Source organism: Cherax quadricarinatus, chromosome 18, assembly GCF_038502225.1.
Source record: "Cherax quadricarinatus isolate ZL_2023a chromosome 18, ASM3850222v1, whole genome shotgun sequence".
NCBI classification, from domain to species: Eukaryota; Metazoa; Arthropoda; class Malacostraca; order Decapoda; family Parastacidae; genus Cherax; species Cherax quadricarinatus.
The window spans coordinates 1,634,666-1,657,073 of NC_091309.1; the positions used below are offsets into that span (position 1 = coordinate 1,634,666).

At 39.2% G+C, this 22,408-nt stretch overlaps 1 protein-coding gene across 15 annotated transcripts in view; it reads right to left on the bottom strand.

Annotated features, from left to right (window-relative positions):
- Nucleotides 1-22,408, bottom strand: part of AMPdeam (AMP deaminase) — a 231,436-nt gene that overhangs the window by 31,276 nt on the left and 177,752 nt on the right. For all 15 annotated transcript variants that reach the window (XM_070086034.1, XM_070086036.1, XM_070086032.1 and 12 more), the window contains 3 exons: nt 21,009-21,223; nt 15,128-15,239; nt 3,980-4,143 (listed from right to left, as the gene is read on the bottom strand). In XM_070086034.1, the coding sequence (XP_069942135.1) occupies nt 3,980-4,143; nt 15,128-15,239; nt 21,009-21,223 (491 nt within the window). The remainder of the gene's footprint in view (nt 1-3,979; nt 4,144-15,127; nt 15,240-21,008; nt 21,224-22,408) is intronic.

Sequence of the window (22,408 nt, forward strand, 5' to 3'; positions counted from 1 at the left end):
AAGAGTAAGGTGATGAGGGTATCAAATGATTTAGATAAAGAAAAATTGGATATCAAATTGGGGAGGAGGAGTATGGAAGAAGTGAATGTTTTCAGATACAGTGGACCCCCGCCTTACGAATGCATTGCGTTACGTTAAATCCGCCATATGAAGCATTTGAACTCAAAAATTTTGCCTCGCCTCACAATAAAAAACTCGCCTTACATGATTCGTCCAGGACGCGTCCCACGTGTGGCCTCAGCGCTAGTGTTTACAAGCCAGCCAGTGCGGTCACATCTACGCATACATTCGGTACATTTCATATTATCCCAATATTTTTAGTGCTTGTAACTGCAAAATAAGTCACCATGGACCCCAAGAAAGCTTCTAGTGCCATCCCTGTGGTAAAAAGGGCATGAATTAGTATGAAATTTAAAAAAGAGATTTAGGAAATGTGTGCAAAGTGGGTTGAACCGCAAACCTTTACGGATGAAAATCACCCTGACACAGCTACTGCAAGCCGTGTTGGTAACCTGTACAATGACAATGTTATGGCCCATTTTAGGAAAGTCTTAAAGGAACGGGAGGTACAGAGCTCTGTGGACAGATTTGTTGTGTGACAGAGATCCAGTGACTCTCAAACTGGTCCTAGTGGCATTAAAAGAAGAAGGGAAGTAACCCCAGAAAAGGACTTGCTACCTCAAGTCCTAATGGAAGGGGATTTCCCTTCTAAACAATAATTTCCATACTCTCCCCTCCTCCCATCCCATCAATCACCACCAGATCTTCAATAAAAATAAGTGTCATGTATTCTATTCTTAGTCGAGTAGTAATTGTGCGTGTCTTCTTCAGTTTGTGTGCCTTAAAATTAATATTTCATGTGGGAAAATTTTTTGTTTTTTTCATACTTTGGGGTATCAGGAATGGATTAATTTGATTTCCATTATTTCTTATGGGGAAAATTAATTCGGCTAACGATAATTTCGGCTTATGATGAGCTCTCAGGAACGGATTAATATCGTAAGGCGAGGGTCCACTGTATTTGGGAGTTGATTTGTCAGTGGATGGATTTATGAAGGATGAGGTTAATCATAGAATTGATGAAGAAAAAAATGTGAGTGGTGCATTGAGGTATATGTGGAGACAAAAAATGTTATCTATGGAGGCAAAGAAGGGAATGTATGAAAGTATAGTAGTACCAACACTCTTATATGGGTGCTAAGGTTGGGTTGTAAATGCTGCAGTGAGAAGGCGGTTGGAGGCAGTGGAGAAACTGATTAACTGATTGAATCAATTTTCAGAGAAATCCTATTATTGGATTTACTTTTCTGTGTTTCAGTAGTCATATTTGTTTAATAATTCTCTGATATTTTTTAATACTGACATTTATAGGAAAGAATATTAAAAGAAAAAATGTGTTTGATGAAATCTGGTAAGCACATTTTAACAAAATTCTCTGGCTGGTTGTCAAATTAATTTAAGGGCCATGTGACTACTAAAAAACAAGCACCCTGCCTGGCTAGTTGGGTTATGTACATAATGAGGTCAGTGGGGTGCATTAACACAAGACTGAGTCTGTATTATTTTTCCACAAGTTCAACACGGTCTCAAGAAAAGGGCAAGAGTACAACACAGCATGCCTTTGTAACATTAGAATTCCTCATGGTCAGCTTTTTTATAAAGTATTTTTATACACAGCCATGTTAAAAAAAAAAATGCTAATGCTAATCAAAGAAATTGCAATACAGTAGACCGTCGTTTAACATGGTAGTTACGTTCCTGAAAACGTCGTGTTAGACAAAACCGTGTTAGACAAACTGAAGAACTTATGGGAAAAATAGGGTTATGTTCCTGGGAGTCCCCCCAAAACTTTTTTTTAGACCTCCAGATCTTACAAAAATAAAAGGAATATGTAATTGTAGTTCATTGTTGTGATGTATTATGTTGTTTTTACTGCTTAACCCTTTGAGGGTTTCGGCCGTACTAGTACGGCTTACGACCCAGGGTTTTTGACGTGCTAGTACGCCTAAATTCTAGCGCCCTCAAATCTAGTGGGAGAAAGCTGGTAGGCATACATATGAAAGAATGGGTCTATGTGGTCAGTGTGCGCAGTATAAAAAAAATCCTGCAGCACACAGTGCGTAATAAGGAAAAAAAAACTTTGACCGTGTTTTTGGAATAAAACAGCGACTTTGCACTGTATTTTCATATGGTATTTATTGTTGTATTCTAGTTTTCTTGGTCTCATTTTATAGAATGGAAGACATATTACAGAAATTGAGATGATTTTGGCTGGTTTTACAATGAAAAGTACCTTGAAATTTAGCTCAAAGTAGCAGAAATGTTGATTTTTACCAAAGTTCAAAAGTAAACAAATCATGCCAAGCATCCAATACATGTCAACTGGTGAGCCTAATATTCTTTTACAAGTGCGCTGATATTATTTATACCATTTCTACATTAATGCAGCAATCTGCATAACAGTAAATCTTCTATTTTTTGTAATAATAAAAATTGAAAGTGGAAAGCCAAAGAAATATAAGAGGGGTCTGGGGATGTGACTAACGAACAGAGGAAATGTTATTTTAGTGCCAGAAATGTCTTTCTTGTTTAATCTGGACCCTATTTGGAAATTGGAATCATTTGAAATTTGTGTGAAATTGGCAAAATTGCTAAATTCTGACCACTGTATTTGAAATTAGTAAATGGGTGGTTTCTTGTACTCATTCAATAGAAAAAATGGAGTTCTAGAGAAATAGTTATGATTTTTGTCGACTAGTACACTGGAATTGGCCGAAAATAGAGCTCAAAGTGGGCAAAATCGCCGATGCGTAAACATTGTCGAGACCACTAACTTCGCGAGAACATAATTCCGTAAGTTTTCCATCAAATTTCATACTTTTGGCATCATTATGATTTGGGAAAAGATTCTCTATATTTTCATAGGAAAAAATTATTTTTTTTTTTAAATTTGGCCGACCCTGAGAACAAGTCTCGGAGAGAGCCTGTCGACCCTCAAAGGGTTAAGACTACAAATGCAACATAAATAATAGTATTTCTTACCTTAAATTATGGGTGCTGGTGTTTGTCGATGATTGTGAAGAGAGTGGAGAGTTATACTGTGGTCCTACTGGGCTGAGGTGGATGGTAGAGGTTCTGGTACTGAAGTCGATGGTTGTACCGGAGTGTGCATAAATCAGTCAAGTCAGTAAGTCAAGTCTGTAAGTCAGTTCAGTAAGTCAGTCACTCAGTAAGTCAGTCAGTCAAGTCAGTAAGTCAGTCACTCAGTAAGTTAGTCAGTCAAGTCAGTAAGTCAGTTAGTCAAGTCAGTAAGTCAGTCAGTCAAGTCAGTCAGTCAAGTCAGTCAGTCAGTCAAGTCAGTCAAGTCAGTCAGTAAGTCAGTCAGTAAGTCAGTCAGTAAGTCAGCCAGTAGGTTAGTCAGTAAGTCAGTCAGTAAGTCAGTCAGTCATCACACAAACTCATTTACCTCATTCCTTTTATGTACAAATTGATTCTTCATTCCGGCTACTGGGTGCCATAATTGCTTGGCAGATTTAAGATATGGCAATTAATACGTATCTAAACAGCGAGCTACAGGTTCGTCCAACACATGTGTGACCCGAACTGAAGGTTGGGAGGGTGGTGGGGGTGGCTGAGACTGGCAGGGGATGAGTGTAGCCCATCATGCCCTGCAGGCGACTGTGCGCTCAAATTTTTTCCCCTCCCGCAACCGTGTTAAACTAATTTTACAAAGTGCTAAACAAAAATATGCTGCAATTCTTCAGTCGTTCTATAACCAAAACGTGCAAGACAAAACCATGTTAAATGATGGTCTACTGTATTACAAATCAGATAATGTTGTAAAAATTACATTTCTGCCATGAAAAAAATAAATATTGTATTTAATATATTGTATACCTCATTATAAAATTAAAATCCAAATGTAAACATAATGTAAATGAAGCTGTAAATATGGCTGGATCTTCTGCAGTGTACTCACTAAAGTCGTGGCACTTGAATTAGCCAACGCACGTTCTCTGAATGCACATTGTGCTTTACTGCCCAACGAGCCAGTTTGTCCCATTCGTCTGCTGACTTGCCATATACTGAAAGTCGCAACTCAGCATTCTGGTACTTGCCCTCCTCTAGATCAAACATTACTTCCTACAAATGATAAGTAAACATACATTAAAACACATTTATTAATTTTTTTTTTATATATGCAGTAATTATAGTGATCTCCTTTTAACCCTTTGACTGTCGCAGGCCCCTTTCTGAAACTGTTATTCTATGTCGCAAAATATTCGAAAAAAAATAAATTATTTTTCTTACCAAAAAGTTAGGATTCTTTTACCGAGTGTTTTAAGCCTAAAAAAATTGTTTCCATCAGTACTTACCGAGATACAGAGGCGCAAAGTTGGCAGAAAATGAGCGGCGTATGGCAACAGCGGCGAATGCCGCCCACCCGATATTCTTTTATTTACTCCAATTCGAAGGTTTCTTGTATTTTCCAATATTTTTCTTTTCTAAGTAACTTATGTGGCCTGTGAGACCAAAGTAAGGTGCACTGTTCAAATATACACTCATTGTTTACAACACAATAACTGAACAAACATTATCACTACTAGATTGTGTACAAAACTTGTTTACACAAACAATACAAAACATTGTTTATTACTATTGTTGGTAGACAGCAACCACCCAGGGAGGTACTACCGTCCTGCCAAGTGAGTGTAAAACAAAAGTCTTTAATTGTTTTACATGATGGTAGGATTGCTGGTGTCCAATTTTCTGTCTCATAAACATGCAAGGTTTCAGGTACGTCTTGCTACTTCTACATACACTTAGGTCACACTACACATACATGTACAAACATATATATATACACACCCCTCTGGGTTTTCTTCTATTTTCTTACTAGCTCTTGTTCTTGTTTATTTTCTCTTATCTCCATGGGGAAGTGGAACAGAATTCTTCCTCCGTAAGCCATGCGTGTTGTAGGAGGCGACTAAAATGCCGGGAGCAAGGGGCTAGTAACTTCTTCTCCTGCATATAATACTAAATGTAAAAGGAGAAACTTTCGTTTTTCCTTTTGGGCCACCCAGCCTCGGTGGGATATGGCCGGTGTGTTGAAAGAAAGAAGAAAGGATTGCTGGTGTCTTTTGTCTGTCTCATAAATATGCAAGATTACAGGTATGTCTTGCTACTTCTACTTACACTTAGGTCACACTACACATACATGTTCATGTTTATTTATACACACTCATCTGAGTTTTCTTTGATTTTATCTTAATAGTTCTTGGTCTTATTACTTTTCCTTTTATATCCATGGGGAAGTGGAACAAGAATCTTTCCTCCGTAAGCCATGCGTGTTGTAAAAATCAACTAAAATGCCGGGAACAATGGGCTAGTAACCCCTTTTCCTGTAATAATTACTAAAAAGAATAAGAAGAAAATTGTCAAAGTGGGAAGTCTGAATGTGCGTGGATGTTGTGCAAATGATAAGAAAGAGAAAGCAGCGAGGAGGCGGTTGGAGGCAGTGGAGATGTCCTGTCTAAGGGCAATGTGTGGTGCAAATATTATGCAGAAAATTTGGAGTGTGGAAATTAGGAGAAGGTGTGGAGTTAATAGAACAATTAGTCAGGGGGCTGAAGAGGGGTTGTTAGAGGTGGTTTGGTCATTAAGAGACAATGGATCAAAGTAGAATGACATGGAAAGCATTTAAATCTGTAGGGGAAGGAAGGCGGGGTAGGGGTCGTCCTCGAAAAGGTTGGAAGGAAGGGGTAAGGGAGGTTTTGTGGGCGACGGGCTTGGACTTCCAGCAGGCGTGCATGAGCGTGTTCGATAGGAGTGAATAGAGAAGAATGGTATTTGGGACCTGACAATCTGTTGGAGTGTGAGCAGGGTAATACATTTAGTGAAGGGATTCAGGGAAACCGGTTATTTTTATATAGCCAGACTTGAGCCCTGGAAATGAGAATTACAATGCCTGCACTCTAAAGGAAGGGTTCAGGATATTGGCAGTTTGGAGGGATATGTTGTGTATCTTTCCTAGAACTGCTGCAGCTTGTGGAACTCTTTGAAACATGGGTATATGCAGAGTGGTACTTGACACTCTTCATACATAAAACGAGTGTATCTGCATGTTTGTGGGCGTTTTGTGTTATGTCCACATACAAAACACCTCTTCTGAGCACTTTTCTTGAATGCGGTAGGAGGCAGTTGTATGGGGTAGCGATCACCAGGCCTCACACGAGATGGCATGTGTTGGTAATTTTGTGGGCGCTGGTCTATTGCAGGTGCTGCTCCTTGGTACTTGGCGATTATTTGTCTGATGATTGACAAACAAAATTCACCATATTTTGGTTTGTTGTTGGTCCTCAACTTTTATTTTTTTATTATCACACCGGCCGATTCCCACCAAGGCAGGGTGGCCCGAAAAAGAAAAACTTTCACCATCATTCACTCCATCACTGTCTTGCCAGAAGGGTGCTTTACACTACAGTTTTTAAACTGCAACATTAACACCCCTCCTTCAGAGTGCAGGCACTGTACTTCCCATCTCCAGGACTCAAGTCCGGCCTGCCGGTTTCCCTGAATCCCTTCATAAATGTTACTTTGCTCACACTCCAACAGCACGTCAAGTATTAAAAACCATTTGTCTCCATTCACTCCTATCAAACACGCTCACGCATGCCTGCTGGAAGTCCAAGCCCCTCGCACACAAAACCTCCTTTACCCCCTCCCTCCAACCCTTCCTAGGCCGACCCCTACCCCGCCTTCCTTCCACTACAGACTGATACACTCTTGAAGTCATTCTGTTTCGCTCCATTCTCTCTACATGTCCGAACCACCTCAACAACCCTTCCTCAGCCCTCTGGACAACAGTTTTGGTAATCCTGCACCTCCTCCTAACTTCCAAACTACGAATTCTCTGCATTATATTCACACCACACATTGCCCTCAGACATGACATCTCCACTGCCTCCAGCCTTCTCCTCGCTGCAACATTCATCACCCACGCTTCACACCCATATAAGAGCGTTGGTAAAACTATACTCTCATACATTCCCCTCTTTGCCTCCAAGGACAAAGTTCTTTGTCTCCACAGACTCCTAAGTGCACCACTCACTCTTTTTCCCTCATCAATTCTATGATTCACCTCATCTTTCATAGACCCATCCGCTGACACGTCCACTCCCAAATATCTGAATACGTTCACCTCCTCCATACACTCTCCCTCCAATCTGATATTCAATCTTTCATCACCTAATCTTTTTGTTATCCTCATAACCTTACTCTTTCCTGTATTCACCTTTAATTTTCTTCTTTTGCACACCCTACCAAATTCATCCACCAATCTCTGCAACTTCTCTTCAGAATCTCCCAAGAGCACAGTGTCATCAGCAAAGAGCAGCTGTGACAACTCCCACTTTGTGTGTGATTCTTTATCTTTTAACTCCACGCCTCTTGCCAAGACCCTCGCATTTACTTCTCTTACAACCCCATCTATAAATATATTAAACAACCACGGTGACATCACACATCCTTGTCTAAGGCCTACTTTTACTGGGAAAAAATTTCCCTCTTTCCTACATACTCTAACTTGAGCCTCACTATCCTCGTAAAAACTCTTCACTGCTTTCAGTAACCTACCTCCTACACCATACACTTGCAACATCTGCCACATTGCCCCCCTATCCACCCTGTCATACGCCTTTTCCAAATCCATAAATGCCACAAAGACCTCTTTAGCCTTATCTAAATACTGTTCACTTATATGTTTCACTGTAAACACCTGGTCCACACACCCCCTACCTTTCCTAAAGCCTCCTTGTTCATCTGCTATCCTATTCTCCGTCTTACTCTTAATTCTTTCAATTATAACTCTACCATACACTTTACCAGGTACACTCAACAGACTTATCCCCCTATAATTTTTGCACTCTCTTTTATCCCCTTTGCCTTTATACAAAGGAACTATGCATGCTCTCTGCCAATCCCTAGGTACCTTACCCTCTTCCATACATTTATTAAATAATTGCACCAACCACTCCAAAACTATATCCCCACCTGCTTTTAACATTTCTATCTTTATCCCATCAATCCCGGCTGCCTTACCCCCTTTCATTTTACCTACTGCCTCATGAACTTCCCCCACACTCACAACTGGCTCTTCCTCACTCCTACAAGATGTTATTCCTCCTTGCCCTATACACGAAATCACAGCTTCCCTATCTTCATCAACATTTAACAATTCCTCAAAATATTCCTTCCATCTTCCCAATACCTCTAACTCTCCATTTAATAACTCTCCTCTCCTATTTTTAACTGACAAATCCATTTGTTCTCTGGGCTTTCTTAACTTGTTAATCTCACTCCAAAACTTTTTCTTATTTTCAACAAAATTTGTTGATAACATCTCACCCACTCTCTCATTTGCTCTCTTTTTACATTGCTTCACCACTCTCTTAACTTCTCTCTTTTTCTCCATATACTCTTCCCTCCTTGCATCACTTCTACTTTGTAAAAACTTCTCATATGCTAACTTTTTCTCCCTTACTACTCTCTTTACATCATCATTCCACCAATCGCTCCTCTTCCCTCCTGCACCCACTTTCCTGTAACCACAAACTTCTGCTGAACACACTAACACTACATTTTTAAACCTACCCCATACCTCTTCGACCCCATTGCCTATGCTCTCATTAGCCCATCTATCCTCCAATAGCTGTTTATATCTTACCCTAACTGCCTCCTCTTTTAGTTTATAAACCTTCACCTCTCTCTTCCCTGATGCTTCTATTCTCCTTGTATCCCATCTACCTTTTACTCTCAGTGTAGCTACAACTAGAAAGTGATCTGATATATCTGTGGCCCCTCTATAAACATGTACATCCTGAAGTCTACTCAACAGTCTTTTATCTACCAATACATAATCCAACAAACTACTGTCATTTCGCCCTACATCATATCGTGTATACTTATTTATCCTCTTTTTCTTAAAATATGTATTACCTATAACTAAACCCCTTTCTATACAAAGTTCAATCAAAGGGCTCCCATTATCATTTACACCTGGCACCCCAAACTTACCTACCACACCCTCTCTAAAAGTTTCTCCTACTTTAGCATTCAAGTCCCCTACCACAATTACTCTCTCACTTGGTTCAAAGGCTCCTATACATTCACTTAACATCTCCCAAAATCTCTCTCTCTCCTCTGCATTCCTCTCTTCTCCAGGTGCATACACGCTTATTATGACCCACTTCTAGCATCCAACCTTTACTTTAATCCACATAATTCTTGAATTTACACATTCATATTCTCTTTTCTCCTTCCATAACTGATCATTTAACATTACTGCTACCCCTTCCTTTGCTCTAACTCTCTCAGATACTCCAGATTTAATCCCATTTATTTCCCCCCACTGAAACTCTCCTACCCCCTTCAGCTTTGTTTCGCTTAGGGCCAGGACATCCAACTTCTTTTCATTCATAACATCAGCAATCATCTGTTTCTTGTCATCCGCACTACATCCACGCACATTTAAGCAACCCAGTTTTATAAAGTTTTTCTTCTTCTCTTTTTTAGTAATTGTATACAGGAGAAGGGGTTACTAGCCCATTGCTCCCGGCATTTTAGTCGCCTCATACGACACGCATGGCTTACGGAGGAAAGATTCTTTTCCACTTCCCCATGGACAATAGAAGAAATAAAAAAGAACAAGAGCTATTTAGAAAAAGGAGAAAAACCTAGATGTATGTATATATATATATGCATGTGCGTGTCTGTGAAGTGTGACCAAAGTGTAAGTAGGAGTAGCAAGATATCCCTGTTATCTTAGCGTGTTTATGAGACAGAAAAAGAAACCAGCAATCCTACCATCATGCAAAACAGTTACAGGTTTTTGTTTCACAGTCATCTGGCAGGACGGTAGTCACATAAGTCATTCATGATACTTTTAAAGCAGGACGTTAAAAAACTCGTAAGTACTTACCCGTTATGTGGGTACTTCCCTGGGTGGTTGCTGTCTACCAACCTACTACCTTGTATATGTTATAAGCATTTAGCATGGAAATATCAAGAAGATGGAAAAAAAGTTTCATATACCACTTATGACTCTTGCGTACACAATCAGCAAACCCAATCTGTATGTCACATTTGTCCACTAAGCGCATATTGAGGTTGTAGTCCATGACAGCTGCAGGTTTTAGAATGGGTTCATTGGTCTCTCTATTGTGCCTGCCAGCGTGTGCCATTTCGTTTCGGTGAACTGATGTCAGCAATGTGACATCACATTTCTCAGGCCACCGAAATGCTATGATGTCATTGGCAGCAAAGGCCTGCACCTCACCTCTGCGAGTGCCAGCGTCGAACCTTGGTATATGTTTATGATTACCACGCACTGTGCCACACACGTCTGTCAGGTTCACTCGCAAGAAATCACTGAGTATGGGGCTTGTGTACCAGTTATCAGTATATAATATATGCCCCTTACCAAGATATGGTTCTATCATTGTTCTAACCACATCACCAGAGATACCCAATAACTTCCTGGTATCTCTCAATGTATTACTGCCAGTGTACACAATGATATCCAAAACTAGACCACTTCTGCAATCACACAATACAAATAACTTTATACCAAAGCGTTTCCTCTTGCTTGGTATGTATTGCTTGAATGAGAGTCTTCCTTTGAATAAAATCAAAGACTCATCAATAACAAGCTTCCTGAAGGGATAAAAATACATACAACACTTTTGTTTCAGGTACATAAACACATTTCTGATCTTATATAACCTGTCGCTTCTGTCAGGCCTTGTTTTGTTTGAAAAGTGTAACATAGGTAACAGTATCAAAAAATGATTCACACCTATAATGTCACTAAAACCTGGGGTTGAAATAAGGTGTTCTGTTGCCCAGTATGTGGTGACAGTGTGCTTATACACATGTGGCATAAGCATTATTGTGGCAAAAAACAGGTACATCTCTGCCACAGTTGTGTCCTTCCACTGGTGTAGCCATGATCTTGGTGAGAGAATTGTATTTGCCATGGTGTACTCATAGTATGTGTTGGTTTCCCTGACAATAATGTCCATCAGGGGTTCATCGAAGAATAACTGAAACCATTCCGGTTCAGTAGCATTGTTCCCAAGTGTACACGATGGCCGTATTCCACTTTGTGTTTCATCAAAGTCATGGGGACTGGGAACAAGCTCATCACCTTCCTGCCAATCCCAGATGCGGTCTGCCGGTGGGTTCTGGATATTGAAACGTGGTTGTGGTTGTGCAGATTGTGGTTGTGCAGGTTGTGCAGTTGTGCAGTCAGCAGCGTCAGTAGTAGCATGGCCTGCTGCTGGTGCCACATGACTCATGCCACCATCACTATCACCATCACCACCTGCTGCCTCACTCACATCATTCACACCCATCGTAACAATATCGTCATCTTCACTATCAAGTCGTGGTGTAGGGCCATGGGATGTGCTCCGAGATTTACTAATTCCCTTTGGAACAGCATATGACACACTACCAGACCGCATGCTACATCGTACATACTGCTGCTTCACTGGGGAATATTCACCCTCACTGTCGCAACTAGAACTGCTTTCAATAGCTTTGAAATCACTATCACTATCACTTTCACTGCTCACATCCGAGTCCTGTACAGGGGCAAATAGTTTCCTCTTTCATCCTGGTACAGGTGAACATGAACAAGCCGGCCCAGCACCAGAGGTGGAAGGTCGTGGGTCATCTGGGTTTTCATCATTAACTACGTTATCCTGGGCACTGTTTTTGGTCACACCCGCTTGAAAACCATGGAATTCACTTTCACTGACACTTTCATCGCTGTTAGAGCTATCACTTGGGAACAAAAGACCTCCAATCCGCCAAGGAGTGAGGTACTTCTTACTGCAAGGCATGGTGAAAATGGACTACCAAGATGGCATTCCCACAATGCACCACTGAGTCCCAGTTTTTTTTCACAGGATGCACACCCACCACTCAGACCCATTCTCTCTCATGTAGGCCTACCAGCTTTCTCCCGCTTGATTTGAAGCCGCTAGAATTTACGCGTATAAATACGTCAGAAACAGCGGCGCATAAGACATATATATACGACCGAAACAGTCAAAGGGTTAATGACCATTCACATAACATAATTTGGAACAGAAAAAACCTAGGACCACTCTCCTACTCCTGCTCATTTAATAACCAAACTCCAGGCTGTGGCCCCTCCTCCTCCTCCTCCTTTATCACTAATGTTTAGGTTGTGATGGGTATGTGGGTCAGCAGGCCACCAGCAGCAACAGCCTGGTTGAGCAGACTATGGTAGTAACAAAATTCTCAAAATATGTCAAAGGTATATCAGCAAAATGTAATTGGGCATATACAAAACATGACCTACAGAATCATATCTCCCAAAAGATCACATTTGGCAGGTTATACCTGTAAACTGATAATGAAACTCACTGTTGTATCTAGTTTCTGAGACAATATATATAGTTTAGTACAGGACAACTCAGAGTAAAGCCAAAGAGTATGCTGACCGAAAATAACTCAGAACCCGTCTTCTAGATGGTTATTAGTATTATTGCTCCCTTTGATCTAGTGTTATGATTTAAGACAAAATAGTAATGTAATGCTCTTGTAATTACATTACTACAGCTAGATATCTGAAAGAAGGTTAAGTCCAGGGTCAATATTTGCCTTCATTTATAATGATTCAGACCTTTAATTACAAGAAGAGATTAATATACTAGTGAATCAAGACTGCAAAGATGAAAGTAAAATACAACATATTAACATAAAACGTAAGGTTATACACTACAAAGACTTATCTTTTTAGCAAAAACTGACTCCAGCCTGAAACAAAACAAACTTTATTTCTATAAAGAGAAGTACAGTATATTATGCAATTAGGGTGACTGTCATATATTAATCACTTTATTGAAAGTCCCTTCTTAATACATAGCATTCTGGGCACCCTTAACTAACTAAATTATGATTGCAATTATCTGAGAAAAGGAATACATAGTTTTTAAAACATTGGAGGTATTTTGCAATTCAAAACAAAATAAAAAACATAATTGATGATATATATAAAGGATGAGGCTAGGTACATGAGTTGAAGGAATGACAGATATGGACAGGGACAATACAGGTTGAAAGAAAATCAATCAACATTATTAATTGTTGTTAAGATCACATTAGGGTAAAGAGATATTTTTTAACAGAAGCTTTGAAGTGGCTGGCAGACAGAGAGATTCTACAGCTTTCAGGTAGTGTTTTCCATATTTTTGGCCCTTTTATGCATACTGAATTTTTATGAAGGTTAAGGTGGCTACAGGGAATATCATAAGAGATTTTTGTGTCTAGTATTATGCCGATGATTTCTGTTGCAATTATTATGAAAGAGTTTTGGGGTAGGATTGACATATGTAGTATGCACAATAGTACGAGTGAATTTTTTTTTTTTTTTCAACAAGTCGGCCGTCTCCCACCGAGGCAGGGTGACCCAAAAAAGAAAGAAAATCCCCAAAAAGAAAATACTTTCATCATCATTCAACACTTTCACCACACTCACACATTATCACTGTTTTTGCAGAGGTGCTCAGAATACAACAGGTTAGAAGCATATACGTATAAAGATACACAACATATCCCTCCAAACTGCTAATATCCCAAACCCCTCCTTTAAAGTGCAGGCATTGTACTTCCCATTTCCAGGACTCAAGTCCGACTATATGAATATAACCGGTTTCCCTGAATCTCTTCACTAAATATTACCCTGTTCACACTCCAACAGATCATCAGGTCCCAAGTATCATTCGTCTCCATTCACTCCTATCTAACACGCTCATGCACGCTTGCTGGAAGTCCAAGCCCCTCGCCCACAAAACCTCCTTTACCCCCTCTTTCCAACCCTTTCGAGGACGACCCCTACCCCTCCTTCCTTCCCCTATAGATTTATATGCTTTCCATGTCATTCTACTTTGACCCATTCTCTCTAAATGACCAAACCACCTCAACAACCCCTCTTCTGCCCTCTGACTAATGCTTTTATTAACTCCACACCTTCTCCTAATTTCCACACTCCGAATTTTCTGCATAATATTTACACCACACATTGCCCTTAGACAGGACATCTCCACTGCCTCCAACCGTCTCCTCGCTGCTGCATTTACCACCCAAGCTTCACATCCATATAAGAGTGTTGGTACTACTATACTTTCATACATTCCCTTCTTTGCCTCCATAGATAACGTTTTTTGACTCCACATATACCTCAATGCACCACTCACCTTTTTTCCCTCATCAATTCTATGATTAACCTCATCCTTCATAAATCCATCCACCGACACGTCAACTCCCAAGTATCTGAAAACATTCACTTCTTCCATACTCCTCCTCCCCAATTTGATATCCAATTTTTCTTTATCTAAATCATTTGATACCCTCATCACCTTACTCTTTTCTATGTTCACTTCCAACTTTCTACCTTTACACACATTCTCAAACTCATCCACTAACCTTTGCAATTTTTCTTTAGAATCTCCCATAAGCACAGTATCATCAGCAAAAAGTAACTGTGTCAATTCCCATTTTGAATTTGATTCCCCATAATTTAACCCCACCCCTCTCCCGAACACCCTAGCATTTACTTCTTTTACAACCCCATCTATAAATATATTAAACAACCATGGTGACATTACACATCCCTGTCTAAGACCTACTTTTACCGGGAAGTATTCTCCCTCTCTTCTACACACCCTAACCTGAGCCTCACTATCCTCATAAAAACTCTTAACAGCATTTAGTAACTTACCACCTATTCCATATACTTGCAACATCTGCCATCTGAATGTTATGTATACTAAATAGGTTTAGGAGAGGTTGTTGTCTGGCAGCAGACTGGGTGATCATTTGTATGTAACATGTACAAATGTGCTATATATATGGAACAGAATGTTTTTATGGTAGTAGGATGATTCAAGACCGTGATTATTAGCTAAGGTGATGTTGGCTTAGGTAGGGGTAGAGTGAGTACAAGCAAGAATTCTGGTATAGTAAAGTGTAGATAGGCATAGGAAAGTGAAGCTAAGGAGACCTATGAGGTACCATACCCTACATGCGAGCATACCTTTATTATGTGGCCAAAATATCTTCCATTAAGATAATTGTCAGTTTTAAGGAATGCCTCACGGAGTCGAGATTCTCCAACAGGGTTGTATTTAGCGTTGAACTTGTCAAACCTGGAAGTTAAGTATGTTGTTAGTTTCACACGATTTCTGCTGAGTCTCCTTTTATTATTATAAGAGATGCATTATGACTAGGTCTTCTTACTGTAAAAAAATATAAAAAAATTCTATAAAAATAATATAAAAAAATTACAATAACCATCTGAATAACAATGACCATAATTTGCCCACTACCCTAATGTCAACATATACCAAAAGTCTACTCAAACCATGAATGTAACACTGAGAAGTTGAAAGTGTACAGCCCCTACCTACAATATCTTTCTTCTCCTACCCTAATATTAAGGGATACTGTTCAACTGTTCAACAACCCACAGCACAGGCAATGCTATCTGATCAATAAATATAGGTCATAAGGAAAAAAGCTTTCAACTGCATAAGTTGCAAATCTGAACGGTGTGATCACATCTTTCAATGTGCAAGTTACACTTTCACTGGCCACCAAAAAACGGACATTCTGTGTTGTGCTTCAGCATCTCAGAGACTAAGAAGCACTCTGATGGACGGGGTAAGGATGTTGCAGTCTGTGATGTTAGTACAATTTTGGAAAAATGGCAACTGAGTGAATGTTGGTGAATGTGTTTTCTTTGAGTTATCGAGTACTGGTGGGAGATGGCCACTGAAACAACAATGGTCTACAAATTTTGAACAATTTTATAGTTCAAAGAAAAAAGGCATTTTACACTATAGGTTTTTGGGGTGCTGAAAATGAATATGACCATAACAATAACTGACTGACTAAAGGAAATTGTAGCTAGTTTTTAAACCACAGTGGGCCCTCGACCAACAGCATTAATCTATTCCAGAGAGCTAGCCGTTAGTCGAATCTGCCATTAGTCGAATTAATTTTCCCCGTAAGAAATAATGGAAATAGAATTAATCTGCTCCAGACACCGAAAAGTATTAAAGAAAAATTTTTTTACATGAAATATACATTTCCCTACACAAAAACATATGGGACATGCAAAATAAACAATAATTAAATGCCCCTTACCTTTATTGTGGAGTTGTTGATGAGTGATGAAACAGTAGGAGGGAAGATGATGCAAGTGTTTTATTGTTTGGAAGGGGAATCCCCTTCCATAAAGACTTCAGGTACTAAATCCTTTGGTGGGGTTACCTCCCTTCTTGTTTTTTTAATTCCACTAGGACCAGTTTGAGAGTCACTGGACCCCTGTCGCACCAAAAATCTGTCCAGATAGCTCTGTTTCTCACGTGCCCTTAGGATTTCCCTAAAATGGGACACAAGAGTGTCATTGTACATGTTGCCAATACGACTTGCAACTTCTATGACAGAATAAGATTCATCTATAAACGCTTGCCCCTTTGTAAACATTGAACACATTTCCCTAATCCTTGACGAAGTCATCTTATTCTGTCCTTGACGAAGTCATCTTCCTCCTGCCCTGAAGAACATTTCTGAGATGTGACTGTTGCTGTTACACCTGAAGCTCTTGCAGGTCTGCAGTGGTTAGTTCTTCCTCGTCGTTCTGCACCAACTCTTCCACATCCTTGCCACAAACCTCGAACCCCAAGGACTTCCCCAATGACACAATAGCTTCTACTACTGGTATAAGCTCCTGAGGGTTAGCCCCAAACCCTTCAAAATCCCTCTCTTGTACACATTGTGGCCCCAGTTTCCTCCAAGCAGAGTTCAAAGTCCTGCAAGTCACTCCCTCCCAAGCCTTACCTATAAGGTTTATGCAACTGAGGATATTGAAGTGATCTTTCCAAAACTCTCTTAGGGTTAATTGAGTGTCTGAGGTCACTTCAAAGCACTATTGAAACACTGCTTTTGTGTAGAGTTTTTTGAAGTTTGAAATGACCTGCTGGTCCATGGGCTGGAGGAGAGGAGTTGTATTAGGAGGCAAAAACTTAACTTTAATAAAACCAAACTCCTCTGCAATTTCCTCTTGCAAGTCATAAGGATGAGCAGAGCGTTGTCCATTACCAGGAGGCACGAGTGACAATTTCTTTTCCTGGAGGTATTTTGTCACAGTGGGGCCAAACACACCATAAAACCAGTCCAAGAAAAATTCCCTAGTGACCCATGCCTTACTGTTTGATCTCCACAGCACACACAAATTACCCTTGACAATATTGTTTTTCCTGAACCCTCTGGGAGTTTCAGAGTGATACACCAATAAAGGCTTCACTTTGCAATCACCACTAACATTACTACACAACATTAATGTCAGCCTGTCTTTCATAGGCCAATGTCCTGGGAGTGCCTTTTCCTCCTGAATAATGTAGGTCCTGTTTGATATTTTCTTCCAAAACAGGCCTGTTTTGTCACAATTAAACACTTGTTCAGGTTTTAAGTTTTCAGTCTTTATGTATTCCTTCACATATTTTTCAGCTGCTTTTTTGTCTGAACTGGCAGCCTCACCATGCCTTAGCACACTGTATGCCACTACGATTCTTAAATCTCTCAAACCAGCCTTTGCTGGACTTAAATTCATCAATATCATCACTATTTTGAAGCATTTTCTTAATGAGATCATCATGCACCTGCCTTGCCTTTTCACAAATTATAGACTGAGAAACACTATTCCTGATAATTGTTTTTCGTTTATCCATATCAATAACAGTCTCTCTACCTCTTCAACTATTTGCGGTCTCCGTTTTGAAAACATACTTGCACCTTTTGCAACAACAACTTCCTTGATTGCCTTTCTGTTCACCAAGATAGCATTGATGGTTGAATGGGGTTTGTTGTATAGCCTTTCCAACTTGGACATATGCACTCCACTTTCGTATTTTTCTATTATCTCTTTCTTCATTTCCATCATAATTCTCACCCTTTTTAACACAAGCTTGGCACTAAAAGCTTTCTTGAGGTCCATGGTGGCTTATTTAGTGGTTACAAGCACTAAAAAGACTGGAATAATCCAAAATATATGGCAGGTACACTGCATTCATCCAAGCATTTTGCTATAATCCATTGTTTTTTGTGGTTATTAATTGAGTGCAACTACAAATAAGCCACCATAGGCCCAAAGAAAGTTCCTAGTGCCAGCCCTTTTGTAAAGGGCTGAGAGAGAGGGGAAAATATACCTTCTTCAGTGATTCAGTGATTCTACGATACGTATGATACTAAAGCAGCAGGAGTCGATAAAGGCTATAGTGCCAGCCAGTGATCAAGTGTAGCATTAACAGTGCAGCAAGTAAGTTAAGCGATTAAGTGATAGAAAAAGGATGATACAAAACTCTTCCATTATTGTTGGAGGTATAAAGGGCCACTGTCAACATATGCTGCCCTGCATATTTTCCACCACCCTAAACCTCTGCCAGCATCTCAATAACCACTTCATTTCTTTACATTCTCCACAATAACCACTCTATTTCTTTACTTTCTCTATTATGTTTTAATACAACATTTCTTATTTATAAATTATGTACAGTTTCAGTGTGACTAGTGGTGTTTCAGTGTGACTTGTAGTGTGTTTAGTGGTGGTGGCCGCTGCCAGCGACCACCACCCCTATATATACGGCTTATGCTGTCAGTGGCCCCTATAAACCCAACAGCAACAACTACACCACCACTAGCCACATATGTAATGACATATTTTATTCATTATGGAGTATATATCATGTTTCTATGTTATTATTATTGTTTATTATGTCATATTAGATGAATTGTGATAAATAAGCTGTAGAGTTGATATTAGCACCCACAAGAGTCTTCAATAAACGTAAAAGTGATGTTCAATGATCGTTTATCCATTTCATTAGTCGTTTTATTTAGTTCTCATTGTTTTGTGTACATAAAACTATAGTTAATCTTTAAAAAAATTATTTTTTGTTAATATTTTTGCGTGTCTGGAACGAATTAATTTTTTTTTTCAACAAGTCAGCTGTCTCCCACCGAGGCACGGTGACCCAAAAAAGAAAGAAAATCCCCAAAAAGAAAATACTTTCATCATTCAACACACTCACACATAATCACTGTTTCTGCAGAGGTGCCCAGAACACAACAGTTTAGAAGCATATACATATAAAGATACACAACGTATTTACATTAATTCTTGTGGGAAATATTATTTCAGTTTTCGGCCATTTCAGTTTTAGGCCGACCTTCTGGAACAGAGTACATCCGATAACTGAGGGTCCACTGTATAATAATAATAATAATAATAGTAATAATAATAATAATATACCTAGGTAGTAGGTTGGTAAACAGCAACCGCCGAGGGAGGTACTACCGTCCTGCCAAGTGAGTGTACAACAAAAACCCGTAATTGTTTTACATGATGGTAGGATTGCTGGTGTCTTTTGTCTGTCTCATAAACATGCAAGATTTCAGGTATGTCTTGCTACTTCTACTTGCACTTAGGTCACACTACACATACATGTACAAGCATATATACACACACCCCTCTAGGTATTCTTCTATTTTCTTTCTAGTTCTTGTTCTTGTTTATTTCCTCTTATCTCCATGGGGAAGTGGAACAGAATTCTTCCTCTGTAAGCCATGCGTCTTGTAAGAGGCGACTAAAATGCCGGGAGCAAGGGCTAGTAACCCCTTCTCCCATATAAATTGCTAAATTTAAGAGAAACTTTTGTTTTTCTTTTTGGGCCACCCTGCCTTGGTGGGATACGGCCGGTGTGTTGAAAGAAAGAAAGAATAATAATATAATAAGCGAGTTTCAGAACATCGCCAGTAGGTGGCACAGTCAACGCCACAACATCAACTGAGCTGTGCAATGTGTTTATGTCACCTGGAAGCATTTTTCATGTTATTATGGCCAAATTTCTTTTTTCTAACCATGGGTCCTAAGAAAGTAAGTGCAAAGGACAGTGCTGAGAAGAAAAAGAGGATGATGTCCATGGAATTACAGCATGAAATCATAGATAAACAACCGAGGTGTGCGATGGCAGTAGGAGTTAGTAACAAGTACCCTATCTTCCACTCTCCACCTCCACCTCTGCTAGCAAACGTACACTTTGTAAAGCCACTTAATTTCCTTACATTCTCTATTATGTTTTTATACATTATTTCTTACTTATGAAACTAGTGCAGTTAGCCTCACAAACACTCTGTTTTCTCTTATAATAAAAGCATGGGAAGATATAGTCAACACGAGAGGGAATGGACTCTGCCGTCACCACTCGCCATATTATGGCCTATTTTATTCATTCCAGAGTATATATCAAGTTTCTATGTTAATTATATTGTTTATTATGTCATATTAGATGAATTGTGATAGATAAATAAGCCGTAGAGTTGATATTAGCGTTATATTGAAGTGTATTTTGTCATGCCTCCTGAGAGCAGGAATTCCGCTGGAATGGATTAACGGCATTTCAGTTAATTTAAATGAGGAAAATTGACTCAGCAAACAAGCAGATCGGGATACAAGCAAGGTAACGGAGCGGATTAAACTTGTAAGTTCGACTCTATAAATAATGATAAATTAAAGGGGTTTTCAAAATTCATGAATGTTGTATAATTATTCTGCATAACTCTACATTGCATAAATATGGGCATTTCTATGTATGATGATAAAATTAATGATAATGTAATCCCATGTACCATGGAAAATAAATTTGACTTACATTACTTAAAAATCAAAATGATAATGACACAAACCCCAAAGTGGAATAGTTTTGCAATATTCCTTCTGAAGATTATTAATTTTAAATTCTGTTGGAAAGGTTTAAATAATGACAACAAAATTATCAAGGTGTAACTCTTATTGTACAGTACTTTAAACTTCCAAGATTTACTTGCAAAATAAGCATGAAAGTGACTAAACCTACCTATGGAATGTATTCCTGTCAGCATGAACATCCAGCATATCAACAGAGAGATCATAGGCAGTGAGATTCATGGAGGCAAACACCTGTGCCAAACTCATCTTCTCTCCTTTGTTGCAGCAAACTATCTCATCAGGTTGAGTTTTGACAGCTTTCTTAATGAACCGAAGCAAATGTTTTTGGTTCATGCATGAAGCAGCATGAATGTGTGTATCGACCTGCTCATCCAAAAGTAAAAATCAGCTGCTAACATTTAATTTCAGTTTTGATTAACTTTTTTTAATACAAATTGTTTATATAGTATCACTGGTAGTTATTATGTGTATGGTAGAACCCCTGTATCCACTGATTTGGTATCCGTGGTTTCAGTTATCCCCGGTTTACCATGGCCTGAAAATGACTCTTAACCCTTAAACTGTCCAAATGTAGATCTACGTTCACCTGCTGCATGGCACTCCGAATAATTTGAAAAAAAAAAAAAAAAAAAAAAATTTTGTTTTTAAATTAAAGAGGGCTATTTTCTGTGTGGTATAAGACCAAAAAAAAAAAAAAAATTTAGGACCAGTACTTACCGAGATATGAGACTGTGAAGTTGGCTCTGGATGCTCACCTGACGGCAACACCTACTCCTGCCGCTTGCAGAAGTGTTGCCAATTTACCTTTTTTCTCGTTTCTATTTTAATTTATATAATTTTTATGTTCTGATAATTACAATTTATAATAGTTCTTGTGATTTCATAGCCAATCTTTGTTCTGACACTAATATTATGTACTGAAATAGTACTCAAAATGTAACAATCACACTGACAGGTGAACATTTTCAACTGCCCTGGTCATTTAGTATTGTCTAGAAATATATACAAAGTATTTATAGGTCCCAGCAATGTTTTAGACATGCTGGAGTATGAAACTCCTTGAATGGTGTTATGACAATGACAAGGGTCAGATAAGTGACACTTGATGAATGTGCCCTGCTGGAGGGCACATTCATCAAGTGTCACTTTATATGTTTTTACTCTTGCACACAAACATGTCTTTGTATGTCTGTCTGTCAGTCTATCTGTCTGCCTGACTATCTGTCTGCCTGTCTACCTATATATCTATCTGTCTGTCTGCCTAGCTCTGCTTATCTGTCTGTCCAGTTCAGCTTATCTGTCTTTCTGTCTTCTGCGTGTGCCTGGAGTATAATATGAATTCCTTGAATAATAGTGTTAAGACAGGCATCAGATAGCAAGTGACATTTGATGAATGTGCGCTGCCGGAGGGGAAACCTTGCCTTTATATGTTTTTACTCTTGCACACAAACATGTCTCTGTATGTCTGTCAGTATCTGTACATCTATCTGTCTGTCTAGCTCTGCTTATCTTTCTGTCTAGTTCTGCTTATCTTTCTGTCTGCCTGTG